Source organism: Cyanistes caeruleus, chromosome 33, assembly GCF_971803275.1.
Source record: "Cyanistes caeruleus chromosome 33, bCyaCae1.hap1.1, whole genome shotgun sequence".
In the NCBI taxonomy this organism is placed as follows: Eukaryota; Metazoa; Chordata; class Aves; order Passeriformes; family Paridae; genus Cyanistes; species Cyanistes caeruleus.
Window position 1 is genome coordinate 1,215,593 of NC_141734.1, and position 19,305 is coordinate 1,234,897.

General features: G+C 40.2%; 1 protein-coding gene across 1 annotated transcript in view; it reads right to left on the bottom strand.

The window, feature by feature from the left end:
- Positions 1-19,305, bottom strand: part of VPS52 (VPS52 subunit of GARP complex) — a 55,022-nt gene that overhangs the window by 2,361 nt on the left and 33,356 nt on the right. The window contains exons 14-19 of the mRNA XM_086870864.1: positions 16,665-16,788; positions 13,452-13,547; positions 10,068-10,175; positions 8,542-8,607; positions 4,261-4,372; positions 2,358-2,476 (exon numbers count right to left, since the gene is read on the bottom strand). Coding sequence (XP_086726990.1) covers positions 2,358-2,476; positions 4,261-4,372; positions 8,542-8,607; positions 10,068-10,175; positions 13,452-13,547; positions 16,665-16,788 — 625 coding nt within the window. The remainder of the gene's footprint in view (positions 1-2,357; positions 2,477-4,260; positions 4,373-8,541; positions 8,608-10,067; positions 10,176-13,451; positions 13,548-16,664; positions 16,789-19,305) is intronic.

The following is a 19,305-nucleotide window of genomic DNA, read 5'->3' on the forward strand; positions in this document are numbered from 1 at the left end:
GCCGCCTGGAAACGCGCCAAAGAGAATTCCCAACTTTTCCCAACTTTTCCCATTTTTTCCCATTTTTTTCCTATTTTTTTTTCACATTTTTTCCCATTTTTTTCCCATTTTTTTCCCATTTTTTTCCTATTTTTGTCCCATTTTTGCCCCATTTTTGTCCCATTTTTTTCCCAATTTTTCCCTTTTTTCCCATTTTTTCCCTTTTCCAATTTTTTCCTATTCTTTCACATTTTTTTCCCATTTCTATCCCAAATTTTTCCCCCCATTTTTTCCCCTTTTCTCCCATTTTTCCCCCATTTTTTCCCATTTTTCCCCATTTTTCCCAATTTTTTCCCCATTTTTCCCCATTTTTATCCCAAATTTTTCCCCATTTTTTCCCCATTTCTCCCATTTTCCCCCCATTTTTTCCCATTTTTTCCTACTTTTTTCCTGTTTTTATCCCATTTTTTTCCTTCTTTTCCCCATTTTTCCCCCATTTTTTCCCATTTTTATCCCAATTTTTTCCCATTTTTCCCCATTTTTTCCCATTTTTCCCCTTTTCCCCCGGATCAGCTGCGTCAGCGCCGCCTGGAAACGCGCCAAAGAGAATTCCCAACTTTTCCCAACTTTTCCCAACTTTTCCCATTTTTTTCCCATTTTTTCCCCATTTTTTTCCGATTTTTTTTCCCATTTTTTTCCCATTTTTTTCCCATTTTTTTCCTATTTTTTCCCATTTTTATCCCAAATTTTTCCCCATTTTTTCCCCTTTTCTCCCATTTTTCCCCCATTTTTTTCCCATTTTTTCCCATTTTTCCCCCATTTTTCCCCCATTTTTTCCCATTTTTCCACATTTTTTCCCCTTTTTTCCCATTTTCCCCCTTTTTCCCCCAATTTTTTCCCCATTTTTTCCCATTTTTTTCCCGATTTTTCCCATTTTTCCCCGTTTCCCCCTGGATCAGCTGCGTCAGCGCCGCCTGGAAACGCGCCAAAGAGAATTCCCAACTTTTCCCAACTTTTCCCATTTTTTCCCATTTTTTTCCTATTTTTTTTCACATTTTTTCCCATTTTTTTCCCATTTTTTTCCCATTTTTTTCCTATTTTTGTCCCATTTTTGCCCCATTTTTGTCCCATTTTTTTCCCAATTTTTTCCCAGTTTTTTCCCATTTTTTCCCTTTTCCAATTTTTTCCTATTTTTTCACATTTTTTTCCCATTTTTATCCCAAATTTTTCCCCATTTTTTCCCCATTTTTTCCCATTTTTCCCCGTTTCCCCCTGGATCAGCCGCGTCAGCGCCGCCTGGAAACGCGGGAAAGAGAATTCCCAACTTTCCCAAATTTTCCCAATTTTTCCCATTTTTTTCCTATTTTTTTCCTATTTTTTCCTATTTTTTTTCACATTTTTTCCCATTTTTTCCCCATTTTTTTCCTATTTTTTTTCCACTTTTTTTCCTGTTTTTTTCCCATTTTTTTCCTATTTTTTTCCCATTTTTATCCCAAATTTTTCCCCATTTTTTCCCCCATTTTTCCCCCATTTTTTTCCCGTTTTTTCCCATTTTTCTCCCATTTTTCCCATTTTTCCCCATTTTTTCCACATTTTTCCCATTTTTTCCCATTTTTCCCCTTTATGCCCCAATTTTTTTCCCCAATTTTTCCCCCATTTTTCCCCCATTTTTTCCACATTTTTTCCTATCTTTATCCCATTTTTTCCCCAATTTGCCCCCCTTTTTTCCTGTTTTTTCCTCTTTTTCCCATTTTTTCCCATTTTTTTCCCATTTTTTCCCCATTTTTTCCCATTTTTCCCATTTTTTCCCATTTTTCCCCGTTTTTCCCCCATTTTTTTCCTATTTTTTCCTATTTTTTTTCACGTTTTTCCCCATTTTTTTCCCATTTTTCCCCATTTTTCCACGTTTTTCCCCTTTTTTCCCATTTTTCCCCTTTTTTCCCAATATTTTTTCCCATTTTTTCCCCATTTTTCCCCATTTTTTTCCCGTTTTTTCCCATTTTTTTCCTATTTTTTCCTATTTTTATTCCCATTTTTTCCCATTTTTTTCCTATTTTTTTCACATTTTTTCCCATTTTTTTCCTATTTTTTCCCATTTTTTCCCCATTTTTTTCCTATTTTTGTCCCATTTTTGCCCCATTTTTGTCCCATATTTTCCCCTTTTTTCCCATTTTCCCCCTTTTTTTCCCAATTTTTTCCCCAATTTTTTCCCCAATTTTTCCCTTTTTTTCCCCATTTTTTCCCATTTTTATCCCATTTTTTCCCCATTTTCCCCCATTTTTATCCCATTTTTTCCCCATTTTTTCCCCATTTTTCCCCATTTTTCCCCCATTTTTTCCCCTTTTCTCCCATTTTCCGGGAATTCCGGGATTTCCCACCTGGATGATTCCGGTGCCGATTCGGAAGTTGCTGAAGGATCTCATCACGTCCTGGCTCAGCGTCTCCACCGCGCTTTTCCAGCTCCCGGAGAATCCCCGGATCAGCTGCGTCACCCTGGCTGCAATTCCCAAAAAAATTCCACCTTTGCCACCTTTTCCAACATTTTCCCATTTTTTCCCCATTTTTCTCCCATTTTTTTCCCATTTTTTTCCTATTTTTCTCCCATTTTTTCACATTTTTTCCCAATTTTTTCCAATTTTTTCCCATTTTTCCCCCATTTTTCTCCCATTTTTTTCCCATTTTTCCCCCTTTTTTCCCATTTTTCCCCATTTTTTCCCAATTTTTTCCAATTTTTTTCCCATTTTTTTCCATTTTTTTCCAATTTTTTTCCCATTTTTTTCCATTTTTTTCCAATTTTTTCCCATTTTTTTCCATTTTTTTCCATTTTTTCCCAATTTATTCCAATTTTTTCCCATTTTTCTCCCATTTTTTTCCCATTTTTCCCCCTTTTTTCCCAATTTTTTCCAATTTTTTCCCATTTTTCCCCCATTTTTCTCCCATTTTTTCCTCTTTTTCTCCCCTTTTTTCCCATTTTTTTCCTATTTTTCTCCCATTTTTCCCCCTTTTTTCCCATTTTTTCCTATTTTTCTCCCATTTTTCCCATTTTTTCCCATTTTTTTCCCATTTTTCCCCCTTTTTTCCCATTTTTTCCTATTTTTCTCCCATTTTTCCCGCATTTTTCTCCCATTTTTTCCCATTTTTCTCATTTTTTTCCCATTTTTTTCCCCATTTTTTCCCATTTTTCCCCCATTTTCTCCCTTTTTTCCCAATTTTTTCCCATTTTTTCCCATTTTTCTCCCATTTTTCCCATTTTTTCCCATTTTTCTCCCATTTTTTACATTTTTTCCCATTTTTCTCCCATTTTTTTCCCATTTTTTTCCCATTTTTTCCCATTTTTTTCCCATTTTTCTCCCATTTTTTTCCATTTTTTCCCAATTTTTTCCCATTTTTTCCCATTTTTTCCTCTTTTTCTCCCAATTTTCCCCCTTTTTTCCCATTTTTTTCCTATTTTTCTCCCATTTTTTTCCATTTTTTCCCAATTTTTTCCAATTTTTCCCCAATTTTTCCCCAATTTTTTCCCACTTTTTCCCATTTTTTTCCCATTTTTTTCCTATTTTTCCCCCTTATTTTCCCCAATTTTTTCCCCATTTTTCCCCCATTTTTCCCAATTTTTCCCACCCTTTTCCCCCAATTTTTCCCTCATTTTCCCCCCTTTTTTCCCCAATTTTTTTCCCATTTTCCCCCATTTTTTCCCCATTTTTCCCAAATTTTTTCCCCATTTTCCCCCCCATTTTCCCCCATTTTTTTCCCCATTTTCCCCCCATTTTTCCCCTATTTTTCCCAATTTTCCCCCATTTTTCCCAAATTTTTCCCCATTTTTCCCCAAATTTTCCCCCCAATTTTCCCCATTTTTCCCCATTTTTCCCCATTTTTTTTCCCCATTTTTCCCCAATTTTTCCCCATTTTCCCCCCATTTTTTCCCATTTTTTTCCCCATTTTTTTCCCCATTTTTCCCGCATTTTCCCCCCCATTTTCCCCTATTTTTCCCATTTTTCCCCATTTTTCCCCCATTTTCCCCTCCATTTTTCCCCATTTTCCCCCATTTTTTCCCCATTTTTCCCCATTTTTCCCAAATTTTTTCCCCATTTTTTTTCCCAATTTTCCCCCCATTTTCCCCCCATTTTCCCCCCATTTCCCCCATTTTCCCCTCCATTTTTCCCCATTTTCCCCCCATTTTCCCCCCATTTTCCCCCCATTTTTCCCCATTTTCCCCCAGATTTTTTCCCCATTTTTTCCCCCATTTTTTCCCACTTTTTCCCCATTTTTCCCGTTTTTCCTCACCCTCGTGCCCTCTCAGTTTCTCTCCCTCTCCTCGCTCCAGCAGCGCCTCGGCCTCGCGCACGAACCCCACCAGGCCCCCGAAGGGCGGCGCCAGCAGCTCCTCCACGAACTCCTGACGCCCCAAAATCCGGGAATCATCGGGAAAAATCCAGGAAAAATCCAGGAAAAATCCCACATCCATAATTTCCCCAAATTTCCCCAAATTTCCCCCATTTTTTCCCATTTTTTCCCTTTTTTTCCCCCATTTTTCTGCGTTTTTTTTCCATTTTTTCCCATTTTTTCCTCCTTTTTTTCCATTTTTTTCCCATTTTTTCCCCATTTTTTCCCATTTTCCCCCCATTTTTCCCAGGATTTTCCCATTTTCCCTGATTTCCTTCCCTTTTTCCCAAATTTTCCCATTTTTTCCCCATTTTTTCCCAAATTTCCCCCGTTTTTCACCAATTTTCCCCCATTTTTCTGCTTTTTTTTCCATTTTTTCCCATTTTTTTCCCTATTTTTCCCATTTTTTCCAGGATTTTCCCATTTTCCCTGATTTCCTTCCCTTTTTCCCCAAATTTTCCCAGATTTCCCCTATTTTTTCCCAAATTTCCCCCATTTTTCGCCAATTTCCCCCCATTTTTCTGCTTTTTTCCCCATTTTTCCCCATTTTTTCCCCATTTTTTCCCAATTTTTCCCAGTTTTTTCCCATTTTTTCCCAATTTTATCCATTTTTTTCCCAGGATTTTCCCATTTTCCTGGATTTCCTTTTCTTTTTCCCCTGGTTTTCCCACTTTTCCCCCATTTTTCCCAATTTTTCCCCATTTTTCCCAATTTTCCCCCATTTTTCCCATTTTTCCCCCGAAGGGCGGCGCCAGCAGCTCCTCCACGAACTCCTGACGCCCCAAAAACCGGGAAAAATCCAGGAAAAATCCAGGAAAAATCCAGGAAAAATCCAACATCCACAATTTCCCCAAACTTCCCCAAATTTCCCCCATTTTTTCCCATTTTTTCCCTTTTTTTCCCCCATTTTTCTGCGTTTTTTTCCATTTTTTCCCCAATTTTTCCTCCTTTTTTTCCATTTTTTTCCCAATTTTTTCCATTTTTTCCCAATTTTTCCCAGTTTTCCCAGGATTTTTCCCTTTTTCCCTGATTTCCTTCCCATTTTTCCCCAAATTTTCCCATTTTTCCCCCATTTTTCCCAATTTTCCCCAATTTTCCCCCGAAGGGCGGCGCCAGCAGCTCCTCCACGAACTCCTGACGCCCCAAAAACCGGGAAAAATCCAGGAAAAATCCAGGAAAAATCCAGGAAAAATCCCACATCCACAATTTCCCCAAATTTCCCAAATTTTCCCCCAAATTTCCCCCATTTTTCCCCAAATTTTCCCTTTTTTTCCCCCGTTTTTCTGCTTTTTTTCCCATTTTTTTCCCAATTTTTCCCATTTTTTTCCCAATTTTTCCCATTCTTTCCCAATTTTTCCCAGTTTTCCCAGGATTTTTCCCTTTTTCCCTGATTTCCTTCCCATTTTTCCCCAAATTTTCCCATTTTTCCCACTTTTCCCCCATTTTCCCTGTTTTTCCCCCAAAGGGCAGCGCCAGCAGCTCCTCCACGAACTCCTGACGCCCCAAAATCCGGGAAAAATCCAGGAAAAACCCAGGAAAAATCCCACATCCCAAACTTCCCAAAATTTCCCCCATTTTTTCCCAAATTTCCCCCATTTTTCTGCTTTTTTTTTTATTTTTTTCCCAATTTTTCCCATTTTTTTCCCAATTTTTCCCATTTTTTTCCCATTTTCTCCCATTTTTTCCCAGTTTTTCCCATTTTATTCCAGGATTTTCCCATTTTCCCTGATTTCCTTCCCATTTTTACCCAGATTTTCCCACTTTTCCCCCACTTTTCCCGATTTTTCCCATTTTTCCCCCCTTTTCCCCCATTTTTCCCATTTTTCCCCCGAAGGGCGGCGCCAGCAGCTCCTCCACGAACTCCTGACGCCCCAAAAACCGGGAAAAATCCAGGAAAAACCCAGGAAAAATCCAGGAAAAATCCCACATCCACAATTTCCCCAAATTTCCCCCATTTTTTCCCATTTTTCCCCCATTTTTCTGCTTTTTTTCCCATTTTTTTCCCAATTTTTCCCATTTTTTCCCAATTTTATCCATTTTTTTCTCAGGATTTTCCCATTTTCCTTGATTTCCTTCCCATTTTTCCCAAATTTTCCCAGATTTCCCCATTTTTCCCCCATTTTTCCCATTTTTCCCCATATTTCCCCCTTTTTCCCCCATTTTTCTGCTTTTTTTTCCATTTTTTCCCCATTTTTTCCCCATTTTTTCCCAATTTTCCCCCCATTTTTCCCATTTTCCCTGATTTCCTTCCCTTTTTCCCAAATTTTCCCATTTTCCCCAATTTTTCCCCATTTTTCCCCCATTTTTCCCCATTTTCCCCAATTTTCCCCCGAAGGGCGGCGCCAGCAGCTCCTCCACGAACTCCTGACGCCCCAAAATCCAGGAAAAATCCAGGAAAAATCCAGGAAAAATCCCACATCCCAAACTTCCCAAAATTTCCCCCATTTTTCTGCTTTTTTTTCCATTTTTTCCCCAATTTTTCCTCCTTTTTTTCCATTTTTTTCCCATTTTTTCCCCATTTTTTCCCATTTTCCCCCCATTTTTTCCCAGATTTTCCCATTTTCCCTGATTTCCTTCCCTTTTTCCCCAAATTTTCCCAGATTTCCCCCATTTTTTCCCAAATTTCCCCCATTTTTTGCCAATTTTCCCCCGTTTTTCTGCTTTTTTTCCCATTTTTTTCCCAATTTTTCCCATTTTTTTCCCATTTTCCCCCCATTTTTCCCAGGATTTTCCCATTTTCCCTGATTTCCTTCCCTTTTTCCCAAATTTTCCCATTTTTTCCCCATTTTTTCCCAAATTTCCCCCATTTTTCCCCATTTTTTCCCTTTTTTTCCCCCATTTTTCTGCTTTTTTTCCATTTTTTTCAATTTTTTTCCCAATTTTTCCCATTTTTTCCCAATTTTTCCCATTTTTTTCCCCCATTTTTCCCATTTTCCCTGATTTCCTTCCTTTTTTCCCAAATTTTCCCAAATTTCCCCCATTTTTCCCCATTTTTCCCCCATTTTTCCGCTTTTTTTTCCATTTTTTCCCCATTTTTTCCCCATTTTTTCCCATTTTTTCCCAATTTTCCCCCCATTTTTCCCATTTTCCCTGATTTCCTTCCCATTTTTCCCAGAATTTCCCAATTTTTCCCCATTTTTCCCACTTTTCCCCCATTTCCCCCATTTTCCCCATTTTTCCCCCGAAGGGCGGCGCCAGCAGCTCCTCCACGAACTCCTGACGCCCCAAAATCCGGGAAAAATCCAGGAAAAATCCAGGAAAAATCCAGGAAAAATCCAACATCCACAATTTCCCCAAATTTCCCCAAATTTCCCCCATTTTTTCCCAAAATTCCCAATTTTCCCCAAAATTCCCCATTTTCCCCCAATTTTTCCCCATTTTTCCCCTTTTATTCCAATTTTTTCCCCCAAAATTCCCAAATTTTCCCCAAAATTCCCCATTTTCCCCCCAATTTTCCCCATTTTTTCCCAATTTTTCCCCATTTTCCCCCAATTTTCCCCAATTTTCCCTAAAATTCCCCATTTTCCCCCCATTATTCCCCATTTTTCCCCTTTTATTCCAATTTTTTCCACCCAAATTCCCAAATTTTCCCAATTTTTTCCCCATTTTTCCCCAAAATTCCCCATTTTCCCCCAATTTTTCCCAATTTCTCCCCATTCTTCCCAATTTTTCCCCTTTTATTCCCAATTTTTCCTACAAAATTCCCAAGTTTTCCCCCAAAATTCCCAAATTTTCCCCAATTTTCCCCATTTTCCCCCAATTTTTCCCCATTTTTCCCCTTTTATCCCAAATTTTTCCCCCAAAATTCCCATTTTTCCCCATTTTCCTCCAATTTTTCCCAATTTTCCCCCAATTTTTCCCAATTTTTCCCCATTTTCCCCCAATTTTCCCCCAATTTTTCCCAATTTTCCCCATTTTTCCCCATTTTTCCCCATTTTCCCCCAAAATTCCCACTTTTCCCCCATTTTTCCCCATTTCCCCCAATTTTTCCCCATTTTCCCCCAATTTTCCCCATTTTTCCCCCAAAATTCCCACTTTTCCCCATTTTTCCCCATTTTTTTCCATTTTTCCCCATTTTCCCCCATTTTTCCCCAATTTTCCCCAATTTTCCCCCAAAATTCCCCATTTTTCCCCATTTTTCCCGGCCGGATTTTGGGGCGAATTCCGGCGTTTTTGGCTCACCTGGGTCCGTGCCGAGAGCAGCTGCTGGAACCCCTCGGCCTCTTTGCTCTCCTCCACCGCCCGCTCCTGCCCGGAATTCCCAGAATTCCCGGAATTCCCGGGGGGAAAACGGGGGAAAAATGGGGGAAATTGGGAAAAAACGGGGAAAAATGGGGAAAAACGGGGAAAAATGGGGAAAAAAATGGGGAAAAATGGGAAAAAATGGGGAAAAAATGGGGAAAAATGGGGAAAAATGGGGAAAAATGGGAAAAAACGGGGAAAAATGGGGAAAAATGGGAAAAAATGGGGAAAAATGGGGGAAAAATGGGGGGAAAATGGGGGGAAATGGGGAAAAAATGGGGAAAAATGTGAATTTTGGGGGGGAAAAATGGGAATTTTTGGGGGATTTTAGGGGGGAAATGGGAATTTTGGGGGAAAAATGGGGAAAATGGGAAAAAATGGGGAAAAAATGGGGGGAAAAATGGGGAAAATGGGGCAAATTGGGAAAAAATGGGAGAAAATGGGGAAAAATGGGGAAAAAAATGGGGAAAATGGGAAAAAATGGGGAAAAAATGGGGGAAAATGGGGAAAAATGGGGGAAAAATGGGGAAAAATTGGGGAAAAAATGTGAATTTTTGGGGGATTTTAGGGGGGATTTTAGAGGGAAAATTGGGAATTTTGGGGAAAAAATGGGGAAAATGGGGAAAAAATGGGGAAAAATGGGGAAAAATGGGGGAAAAAAAGTGAATTTTGGGGAGGAAAAATGGGAATTTTGGGGGGATTTTAGGGGGGAAAATGGGGAAAAAATGGGGGAAATTGGGAAAAAATGGGGAAAAATGGGGAAAATGGAAAAAATATGGGGAAAAATGGGAAAATTTGGGGAAAAATTGGGGAAAATTGGGGAAAAATGGGAAAAAATGGGGAAAAATGGGAAAAAATGGGGAAAAATGGAAAAAAAATGTGGAAAAATGTGAATTTTTTGGATTTTAGGGGGGGAAAATGGGGGGAAAATTGGGAAAATTGGGAAAAAATGGGGAAAAATGGGGAAAAAAAGTGAATTTTGGGGAGGAAAAATGGGAATTTTTGGGGGATTTTAGGGGGGAAAATGGGGAAAAAATGGGGGAAATTGGGAAAAAATGGGAAAAATTGGGGAAAAATGGGGAAAATGGGGGAAAATTTGGGGGAAAATGGGAGGAAAATGGGGAAAAATGGGGGAAATTGGGAAAAATTGGGGAAAAAATGTGAATTTTTGGGGGAAAAATTGGGAATTTTGGGGGGAAATTGGGAAAAAAATGGGGGAAAATGGGGAAAAATGGGAAAAATTGGGAAAATCTGGGAAAAAATGGGGAAAAATGGGGAAAAATGGGGGGAAAATGTGAATTTTTTGGGATTTTAGGGGGGGAAAATGGGAATTTGGGGGGAAATTTAGGGCAGAAAAATCGGATTTTTTGGTCTAATTTTGTCCAAAAAATTTGGGTTTTTTTGGAAAAGTCGAAATTTTGGGTTTTGGGGTGGATTTTGGGGTTAATTTGGGGGATTTTGGGTACCATGAGCACGGCCAGCATCATGTCGTAGTTGTTGATGAGGAAGACGAGCTGCTCCCGGCGCGAGGGGAACTCGGCGGCCGCTCGCAGGACCAGGTTCTCAACCTCCAGCTGGGAAATGGGGCAAAAAACGGGGAATTTGGGAAAAATGGGGGGGAATGGGGGAAAAAACGGGGAAAAATGGGGAAAAATGGGGGAAAAAATGGGGAAAAATGGGGAATTTGGGAAAAATGGGGGGGAAATGGGGGAAAAAACGGGGAATTTGGGAAAAATGGGGGGAAATGGGGGAAAACGGGGAAAAATGGGGGGGAAATGGGGAAAAAGGGGGGAAATGGGGTAAAAAACGGGGAATTTGGGAAAAATGGGGGGGAAATGGGGCAAAATGGGGAATTGGGGAAAAATGGGGAAAAATGGGGGAAAAAACCGGGGAATTTGGGAAAAATGGGGGGAAATGGGGGAAAAATGGGAGAAAAATGGGGGAAAAAGGGGGAAAATTGGGGGGAAAATGGGAAAAAAAGGGGGAAAAAATGAAAAAAAGGGGGGAAAATGGGGAAAAATGGGGCAAAAAACAGGGAATTTGGGAAAAATGGGGAGGAAATGGGGGAAAAGGGGGGAAAATGGGAAAAATGGGGGGAAAATGGGGAAAAAGGGGGGAAAAATGGGGAAAAAATGGGGCAAAGAAGGGGGAATTTGGGAAAAATGGGGGGAAATGGGGGAAAAAACGGGGAATTTGGGAAAAATGGGGGGAAAAATGGGGAAAAAACGGGGAATTTGGGAAAAATGGGGGGGAAAATGGGGGGGAAATGGGGGAATTTGGGAAAAATGGGGGGAAAAGGGGGGAAAAACGGGGAAAAATGGGGGAAAAATGGGGAAAAATGGGGAAAAATGGGGGAAAATGGGGAAAAATGGGAAAAAATGGGGGGAAAACAGAAAAAAATGGGGGGAAAAATGAAAAAAAAAGAGGGAAAAATGGGGAAAAATGGGAAAAAATGGGGGAAAAATGAAAAAAAAGGGGGAGAAATGGGGAAAAAATGGGGAATTTGGGAAAAATGGGGGGAAAATGGGGAAAAATGGGGAAAAATGAAAAAAAAAGGGGGAAAAAATGAAAAATAAGGGGCAAAAATGGGGGAAAATGGGAAAAAAAGGGGGCAAAAATGGGGAAAAATGGGGGAAAAAATGGGGAATTTGGGAAAAATGGGGGGGAAAAGGGGAAAAAACCGGGGAATTTGGGAAAAATGGGGGGGAAAATGGGGAAAAAATGGGGGAAAAATGGGGCAAAAAACGGGGAATTTGGGAAAAATGGGGGGAAAATGGGAAAAAAAGGGGGCAAAAATGGGGAAAAATGGGGGAAAAAATGGGGAATTTGGGAAAAATGGGGGGGAAAAGGGGAAAAAACCGGGGAATTTGGGAAAAATGGGGGGGAAAATGGGGAAAAATGGGGGAAAAATGGGGCAAAAAACGGGGAATTTGGGAAAAATGGGGGGAAAATGGGAAAAAAAGGGGGAAAAACGAAAAAAAAGGGGGGAAAAAATGGGAAAAATGGGGCAAAAAACCGGGAATTTGGGAAAATGGGGGGAAATGGGGAAAAAATGGGGAAAAATGGGGGAAAAATGAAAAAAGGGGGGAAAAAATGAAACAAAAGGGGGAAAAATGGGGGAAAATGGGAAAAAAAGACGGAAAAAATGAAAATTTTTCCATGGATTTTCACCTGGTTTTTTGCTCCCAGTTCATCCCAGTCCATCCCAGTCCATCCCAGTATCCCCAAATCCCCATTTTCCCATCAATTTTGCCCCAAAATTCAGATTTTTCCCCATTTTTTCTCATATTTTCCCCATTTCTTTTCATATTTTCCCCATTTTTTTCCCGATTTTCTCCCGGTTTTTTGCTCCGAGTTCCCTCCCAGTCCATCCCAGTTTATCCCAGTCCATCCCAGTCCATCCCAGTCCATCCCAGTCCATCCCAGTATCCCCAAATCCCCATTTCCCCATCATTTTTGCCCCAAAATTCAGATTTTCCCCCATTTTTTTCCATATTTTCCCCATTTCTTTTCCTATTTTCCCCATTTTTTCTCCGTTTTTCTCCTGGTTTTTTGCTCCCAGTCCATCCCAGTCCATCCCAGTCCATCCCAGTTCATCCCAGTTCATCCCAATATTCCCAGTTCCCCATTTCCCACCAATTCCACCTCCAAAATCCACATTTTTTTTCATATTTTCCCCATTTTTTTCCCGTTTTTCTCCCGGTTTTTTGCTCCCAGTCCCTCCCAGTCCATCCCAGTCCCTCCCAGTCCATCCCAGTCCATCCCAGTCCATCCCAGTCCCTCCCAGTCCATCCCAGTCCATCCCAGTATCCCCAAATCCCCATTTCCCCATCAATTTTGCCCCAAAATTCAGACTTTTTCCCATTTTTTTTTCATATTTTCCCCATTTTTCCACGGATTTTCTCCCGGTTTTTTGCTCCCAGTTTATCCCAGTCCATCCCAGTTTATCCCAGTCCATCCCAGTCCATCCCAGTATCCCCAAATCCCCATTTCCCTATCATTTTTGCCCCAAAATTCAGATTTTTCCCCATTTTTTCTCATAATTTCCCCATTTTTCCATGGATTTCCTCCCGGTTTTTTGCTCCCAGTCCATCCCAGTTCATCCCAGTCCATCCCAGTCCATCCCAGTCCATCCCAGTATTCCCAGTTCCCCATTTCCCAACCAATTCCACCTCAAAAATCCCAATTTTTCCCTTTTTTTTTCATATTTTCTCCATTTTTTCCCGATTTTCTCCCGGTTTTTTGCTCCCAGTCCCTTCCAGTCCATCCCAGTCCATCCCAGTCCATCCCAGTCCATCCCAGTTCATCCCAGTCCATCCCAGTCCATCCCAGTCCCCTCCCAGTCCATCCCAGTCCATCCCAGTATCCCCAAATCCCCATTTCCCCACCATTTCTGCCCCAAAATTCAGATTTTTCCCCATTTCTTTTCATATTTTCCCCATTTTTCCATGGATTTTCTCCCGGTTTTTTGCTCCCAGTCCATCCCAGTCCCTCCCAGTCCCTCCCAGTCCATCCCAGTCCATCCCAGTATCCCCAAATCCCCATTTCCCTATCATTTTTGCCCCAAAATTCAGATTTTTTCCCATTTTTTCTCATATTTTCCCCATTTTTCCATGGATTTTCTCCCGGTTTTTTGCTCCCAGTCCATCCCAGTTCATCCCAGTCCATCCCAGTCCATCCCAGTCCATCCCAGTATTCCCAGTTCCCCATTTCCCAACCAATTCCACCTCAAAAATCCCAATTTTTCCCTTTTTTTTTCATATTTTCTCCATTTTTTTCCCGATTTTCTCCCGGTTTTTTGCTCCCAGTCCATCCCAGTCCATCCCAGTCCATCCCAGTCCGTCCCAGACCTGCAGCCGTGCCAGGAGGGCGTCGCTCCTCTCGCTGGGCAGGGTTTGGTTGATGCTGACGATGGCCGAGGAGAACTCGGCGTAACGCCGCGTGATCTGCGGGAAAACGGCAAAATCCCGGAATTCCGGGAATTCCCGGGAATTCTGGGGGCGTTCCCGCGCTCTGTGGGGGCAGAGGGGAGGGGAATTGGGGGGAAATGGGGATTTTTGGGGGGAAAATGGGGATTTTTGGGGGGAAAATGGGGATTTTTGGGGGAAAATGGGGATTTTTGGGGGGAAAATGGGAAAAAAAATAGGTAAAAAATGGGAATTTCTGGGGAAAAATGAGAATTTCTGAGAATTTCTGGGGATTTTTGGGGAAAATGGGGATTTTGGGGGGAAAATGGGAAAAAAATAGGAAAAAAATGGGGATTTCGAGGGAAAAATGGGAATTTCTGGGAATTTTTGGGAAAAAATGGGAATTTCTGAGGATTTTTGGGAGTAAAATGGGAATTTCTGGGGAAAAAATGGGGATTTAGGGGGAAAAATGGGAATTTTGGGGAAAAATGGGAATTTTGGGGAATTTCTGGGGATTTTTGGGGGAAAAATGGGGATTTTTGGGGGGAAAATGGGAATTTTGGGGGGAAAATGGGAATTTTGGGGGAAGAATGGGGATTTTGGGGGAAAATGGGGATTTTGGGGGAAAATGGGGATTTGGGGGAGAAATGGGAAATTTGGGGGGAAAATGGGGATTTTTGGGGGGAAAATGGGAAAAAAATGGGAAAAAAATGGGAATTTCTGGGGAAAAATGGGAATTTCTGGGAATTTCTGGGGATTTTTGGGGAAAAATGGGGATTTTTGGGAGAAAAATGGGAATTTGGGGGGAAAATGGGGATTTTTGGGGGAAAATGGGAAAAAAATAGGAAAAAAAATGGGAATTTCTGGGGAAAAATGGGGATTTTGGGGGAAAAATGGGGATTTTGGGGGGAAAAATGGGAAAAAAATGGGAAAAAAATGGGAATTTCTGGGGAAAAATGGGAATTTCTGGGAATTTCTGGGGATTTTTGGGGAAAAAATGGGGATTTTTGGGGGGAAAATGTGAATTTTGGGGGGGAAAATGGGAATTTCTGGGGGAAAAATGGGGATTTTTGGGGGAAAATGGGGATTTTGGGGGGAAAAAGGGGATTTTTGGGGGGAAAATGGGGATTTTTTGGGGAAAATGGGAATTTCTGGGGAAAAAATGGGATTTAGGGGGAAAAATGGGAATTTTGGGGAATTTCTGGGGATTTTTGGGGAAAAAATGGGGATTTTTGGGGGAAAATTGGGAGTTTTGGGGGAGAAATGGGAAATTTGGGGGGAAAATGGGGATTTTTGGGGGGAAAATGGGAAAAAAATGGGAAAAAAATGGGAATTTCTGGGGAAAAATGGGAATTTCTGGGAATTTCTGGGGATTTTTGGGGAAAAAATGGGGATTTTTGGGGGGAAAATGTGAATTTTGGGGGGAAAATGGGGATTTTTGGGGGAAAATGGGAATTTTTTGGGGGAAAATGGGGATTTTGGGGGAAAATGGGGATTTGGGGGGAGAAATGGGAAATTTGGGGGGAAAATGGGGATTTTTGGGGGGAAAATGGGAAAAAAATGGGAAAAAAATGGGGATTTCTGGGGAAAAATGGGAATTTCTGGGAATTTCTGGGGATTTTGGGGGGAAAAATGGGGATTTTGGGGGGAAAATGGGAATTTGGTGGGAAAATGGGGATTTTGGGGGGAAAAATGGGGATTTTTGGGGAAAATGGGGATTTTGGGGGGGAAAATGGGAATTTTTGGGGGAAAAATGGGGATTTTTGGGGGAAAATGGGGATTTCTGGGGGAAAAATGGGAATTTCAGGGAATAAAATGGGAATTTTGGGGGAAAAATGGAAATTTCGGGGGGATTTTGGGGAAAAAAATGGGAATTTTGGGGGAAAAATGGGAATTTTTGGGAATTTCTGGGGATTTTTGGGGGAAAAATGGGAATTTTTTTGGGAAAATGGGGATTTTTGGGGAAAAAAATGGGAATTTTTGGGAATTTCTGGGGATTTTGGGGGAAAAAATGGGAATTTTTGGGAAAAAAATGGGAATTTTTGGGAATTTCTGGGAATTTTTGGGAAAAAAATGGGAATTTCTGTGGATTTTTGGGGATTTCTGGGGATTTCTGGGGAAAAATGGGGATTTCTGGGAGAAAAATGGGAATTTCTGGGAATTTCTGGGGATTTTTGGGGAAAAAATGGGAATTTCTGGGGGAAAAATGGGAATTTTGGGGAAAAATGGGAATTTTTGGGAGAAAAATGGGAATTTTTGGGAATTTCTGGGGATTGTTGGGGAAAAATGGGAAATTTTGGGAATTTCTGGGGATTTTTGTTCCCGGGATTTTTTCCCCTGAATCCCTGGATTTTTCCCAGGATTTTTCCCCAGAATCCCTGGGATTTTCCCCCCCAAATTCCCAGGATTTTTCCCAGGATTTTTCCTGGATTTTCCCAGGGTTTTTCCTGGATTTTTCCCAGATTTTTCCCGGGATTTTCCCCCCATATTCCCAGGATTTTCCCCCCATATTCCCAGGATTTTTCCAGTGATTTTTCCCAGATTTTTCCCAGGATTTTCCCCCCATATTCCCAGGATTTTCCCCCCATATTCCCAGGATTTTTCCCACGATTTTTCCAGTGATTTTTCCCAGATTTTTCCCGGGATTTTCCCCCCATATTCCCAGAATTTTTCCCAGATTTTTCCCAGAATTTCCCCAGAATTCCCAGGATTTTCCCCCCACATTCCCAGAATTTTTCCCAGATTTTTCCTGGGATTTTCCCCAGAATTCCCAGGATTTTCCCCCCACATTCCCAGAATTTTTCCCAGATTTTTCCTGGGATTTTCCCCAGAATTCCCTGGATTTTCCCCAGATTTTTCCTGAATTTTCCCCAGATTTTTCCCAGGATTTTTCCTGCATTTTTCCCAGATTTTTCCCGGGATTTTCCCCCCATATTCCCAGGATTTTCCCCCCATATTCCCAGGATTTTTCCAGTGATTTTTCCCGGATTTTTCCCGGGATTTTCCCCCCATATTCCCACGATTTTCCCCCCATATTCCCAGGATTTTCCCCCCATATTCCCAGGATTTTCCCCCCATATTCCCAGGATTTTCCCAGTGATTTTTCCCGGATTTTTCCCTGGATTTCCCCCGGAATTCCCGGGATTTGGGGCTCACGTAGTGCGGGCGCGTGTCCAGCCCCCCGAGGCGCTGGGGGTCGGTTCCCTGCACGCTCTGGATGTGAAGCTCCAGGATCAGCTCAAAGCGCGGCCACAGCAGCTCCAGCAGCCACCCCCAGTACCTGGGAACGCCACAAATCCCGGCAATTCCCAACTTTTTCCATGGGAATGTGGTGGGAATTTTTGGGGGATTTTTTGGGAATTTTTTGGGATTTTTTTGAGAATTTTTGGGGGGATTTTTTGGGATTTTTTTAGGATTTTTTTAGATTTTTTTAGGATTTTTTTAAGATTTTTTCGGTATTTTGGGGGGATTTTTTTAGGATTTTTTGGGGGATTTTTTTAGGATTTTTGGGGGAATTTTTTGGGATTTTTTGGAGAATTTTTGGGGGGATTTTTGGGGATTTTTTTTAGATTTTTTTAGGATTTTTTTAGGATTTTTTTAAGATTTTTTCGGTATTTTTGGGGGATTTTTTTAGGATTTTTTTGGGAATTTTTTGGGATTTCTTGGGAATTTTTTTGGATTTCTTGGGAATTTTTTTGGATTTTTTTGAGGATTTTTGGGGGGATTTTTTTGGATTTTTTCAGGATTTTTTTAGGATTTTTTTAAGATTTTTTCTGTTTTTTGGGGGATTTTTTAAGGATTTTTTGGGGGATTTTTTTAGGATTTGTGGGGGAATTTTTGGGGGATTTTTTGGGAATTTTTGGGGAATTTTGGGGGGATTTTTGGGGGATTTTTGGGGAATTTTTGGGAATTTTTTTTGGATTTTTGGGGAATTTTTTGGATTTTTTTAAGCATTTTTTGGGGGGATTTTTTGGGATTTTTTAAAAATTTTTTTAGGATTTTTTTGGTATTTTTAGGGGGTTTTTTAGGATTTTTGGGGGAATTTTTTGGGATTTCCTGGGAATTTTTTTGGATTTTTTTGAGGATTTTTTGGGGCATTTTTTTTAGATTTTTTTAGGATTTTTTTGGTATTTTTAGGGGATTTTTTTTTAGGACTTTTGGGGGATTTTTTTAGGATTTTTGGGGGAATTTTGGGGGGATTTTTTGGGAATTTTTTGGGGATTTTTTTGAGAATTTTTGGGGGGATTTTTTGGGATTTTTTTTAGATTTTTTTAGATTTTTTTAGGATTTTTTTAGGATTTTTCCGGTATTTTTGGGGGATTTTTTTAAGATTTTTGGGGGGAATTTTTTGGGATTTTTGGGGAATTTTTTGGATTTTTTTAAGCATTTTTTGGGGGGATTTTTTGGGATTTTTTTAGGATTTTTTTAGCATTTTTTTGCTATTTTTGGGGGATTTTTTTAGGATTTTTTGGGGATTTTCTTAGGATTTTTGGTGGAATTTTTTGGGATTTTTGGGGAATTTTTTGCATTTTTTTGAGCATTTTTGGGGGTATTTTTTGGGATTTTTTTAATATTTTTTTAGGATTCTTTTTAGATTTTGAGGGGATTTTTTTAGGATTTTTTGGGGGATTTTTTAGGATTTTTTGGGGGGTTTTCTTAGGATTTTCGGGGGAATTTTTTGGGATTTTTTTGAGAATTTTTGGGGGGATTTTTTGGGATTTTTTTAGATTTTTTTAGGATTTTTTTAAGATTTTTTCAGTATTTTTGGGCGATTTTTTTAGGATTTTTGGGGAATTTTTTGGGATTTCTTGGGAATTTTTTTGGATTTTTTTTTGGATTTTTTGGGGCATTTTTTTTAGATTTTTTTAGGATTTTTTTGGTATTTTTAGGGGATTTTTTTTAGGACTTTTGGGGGAATTTTTAGGATTTTTGGGGGAATTTTTGGGATTTCTTTGGGGAATTTTTGGGGGATTTTTTTGAGAAACTTTTAGGATTTTTGGGGGGAATTTTTGGGATTTTTTTGGATTTTTTGGAGAATTTTTTAGGATTTTTGTGGGGAATTTTGGGGATTTTTGGGGAATTTTTTTGGCATTTTTTTGAGAATTTTTTAGGATTTTTCTCAGGAATTCCTTGAGAATTTTTTCCCAGGAATTCCTTGGGAATTTTTTCCCGGGAATTCCATGGGAATTTTTTTTTCCCGGGAATTCCATGGAATATTTTTCCTGGGAATTCCTTGAGAATTTTTTCCCCGGGAATTCCTTGAGAATTTTTTCCCGGGAATTCCTTGGGAATTTTTTTCCCGGGAACTCCTTGAGAATTTTTTTCCCAGGAATTCCTCGAGAATTTTTTCCCGGGAATTCCTTGGGTATTTTTTTCCCGGGAATTCCTCGAGAATTTTTTTCCCAGGAATTCCTTGAGAATTTTTTTCCCGGGAATTCCTTGGGATTTTTTTCCCAGAAATTCCTTGGGAATTTTTTTCCCGGGAATTCCATGACAATTTTTTTCCCGAGAATTCCATGGAATATTTTTCCCGGGAATTCCATGAGAATTTTTTTCCCGGGAATTCCTAGGGAATTTTTTTCCCGGGAATTCCTTGAGAATTTTTTCCCGGGAATTCCTTGGGAATATTTTTCCCGGGAATTCCATGGAATATTTTTTCCTGAGAATTCCATGGAATTTTTTCCCGGGAATTCCATGAGAATTTTTTTTCCCGGGAACTCCTTGAGAATTTTTTCCCGGGAATTCCATGGAATTTTTTTCCCGGGAATTCCTTGAGAATTTTTTCCCGGGAATTCCT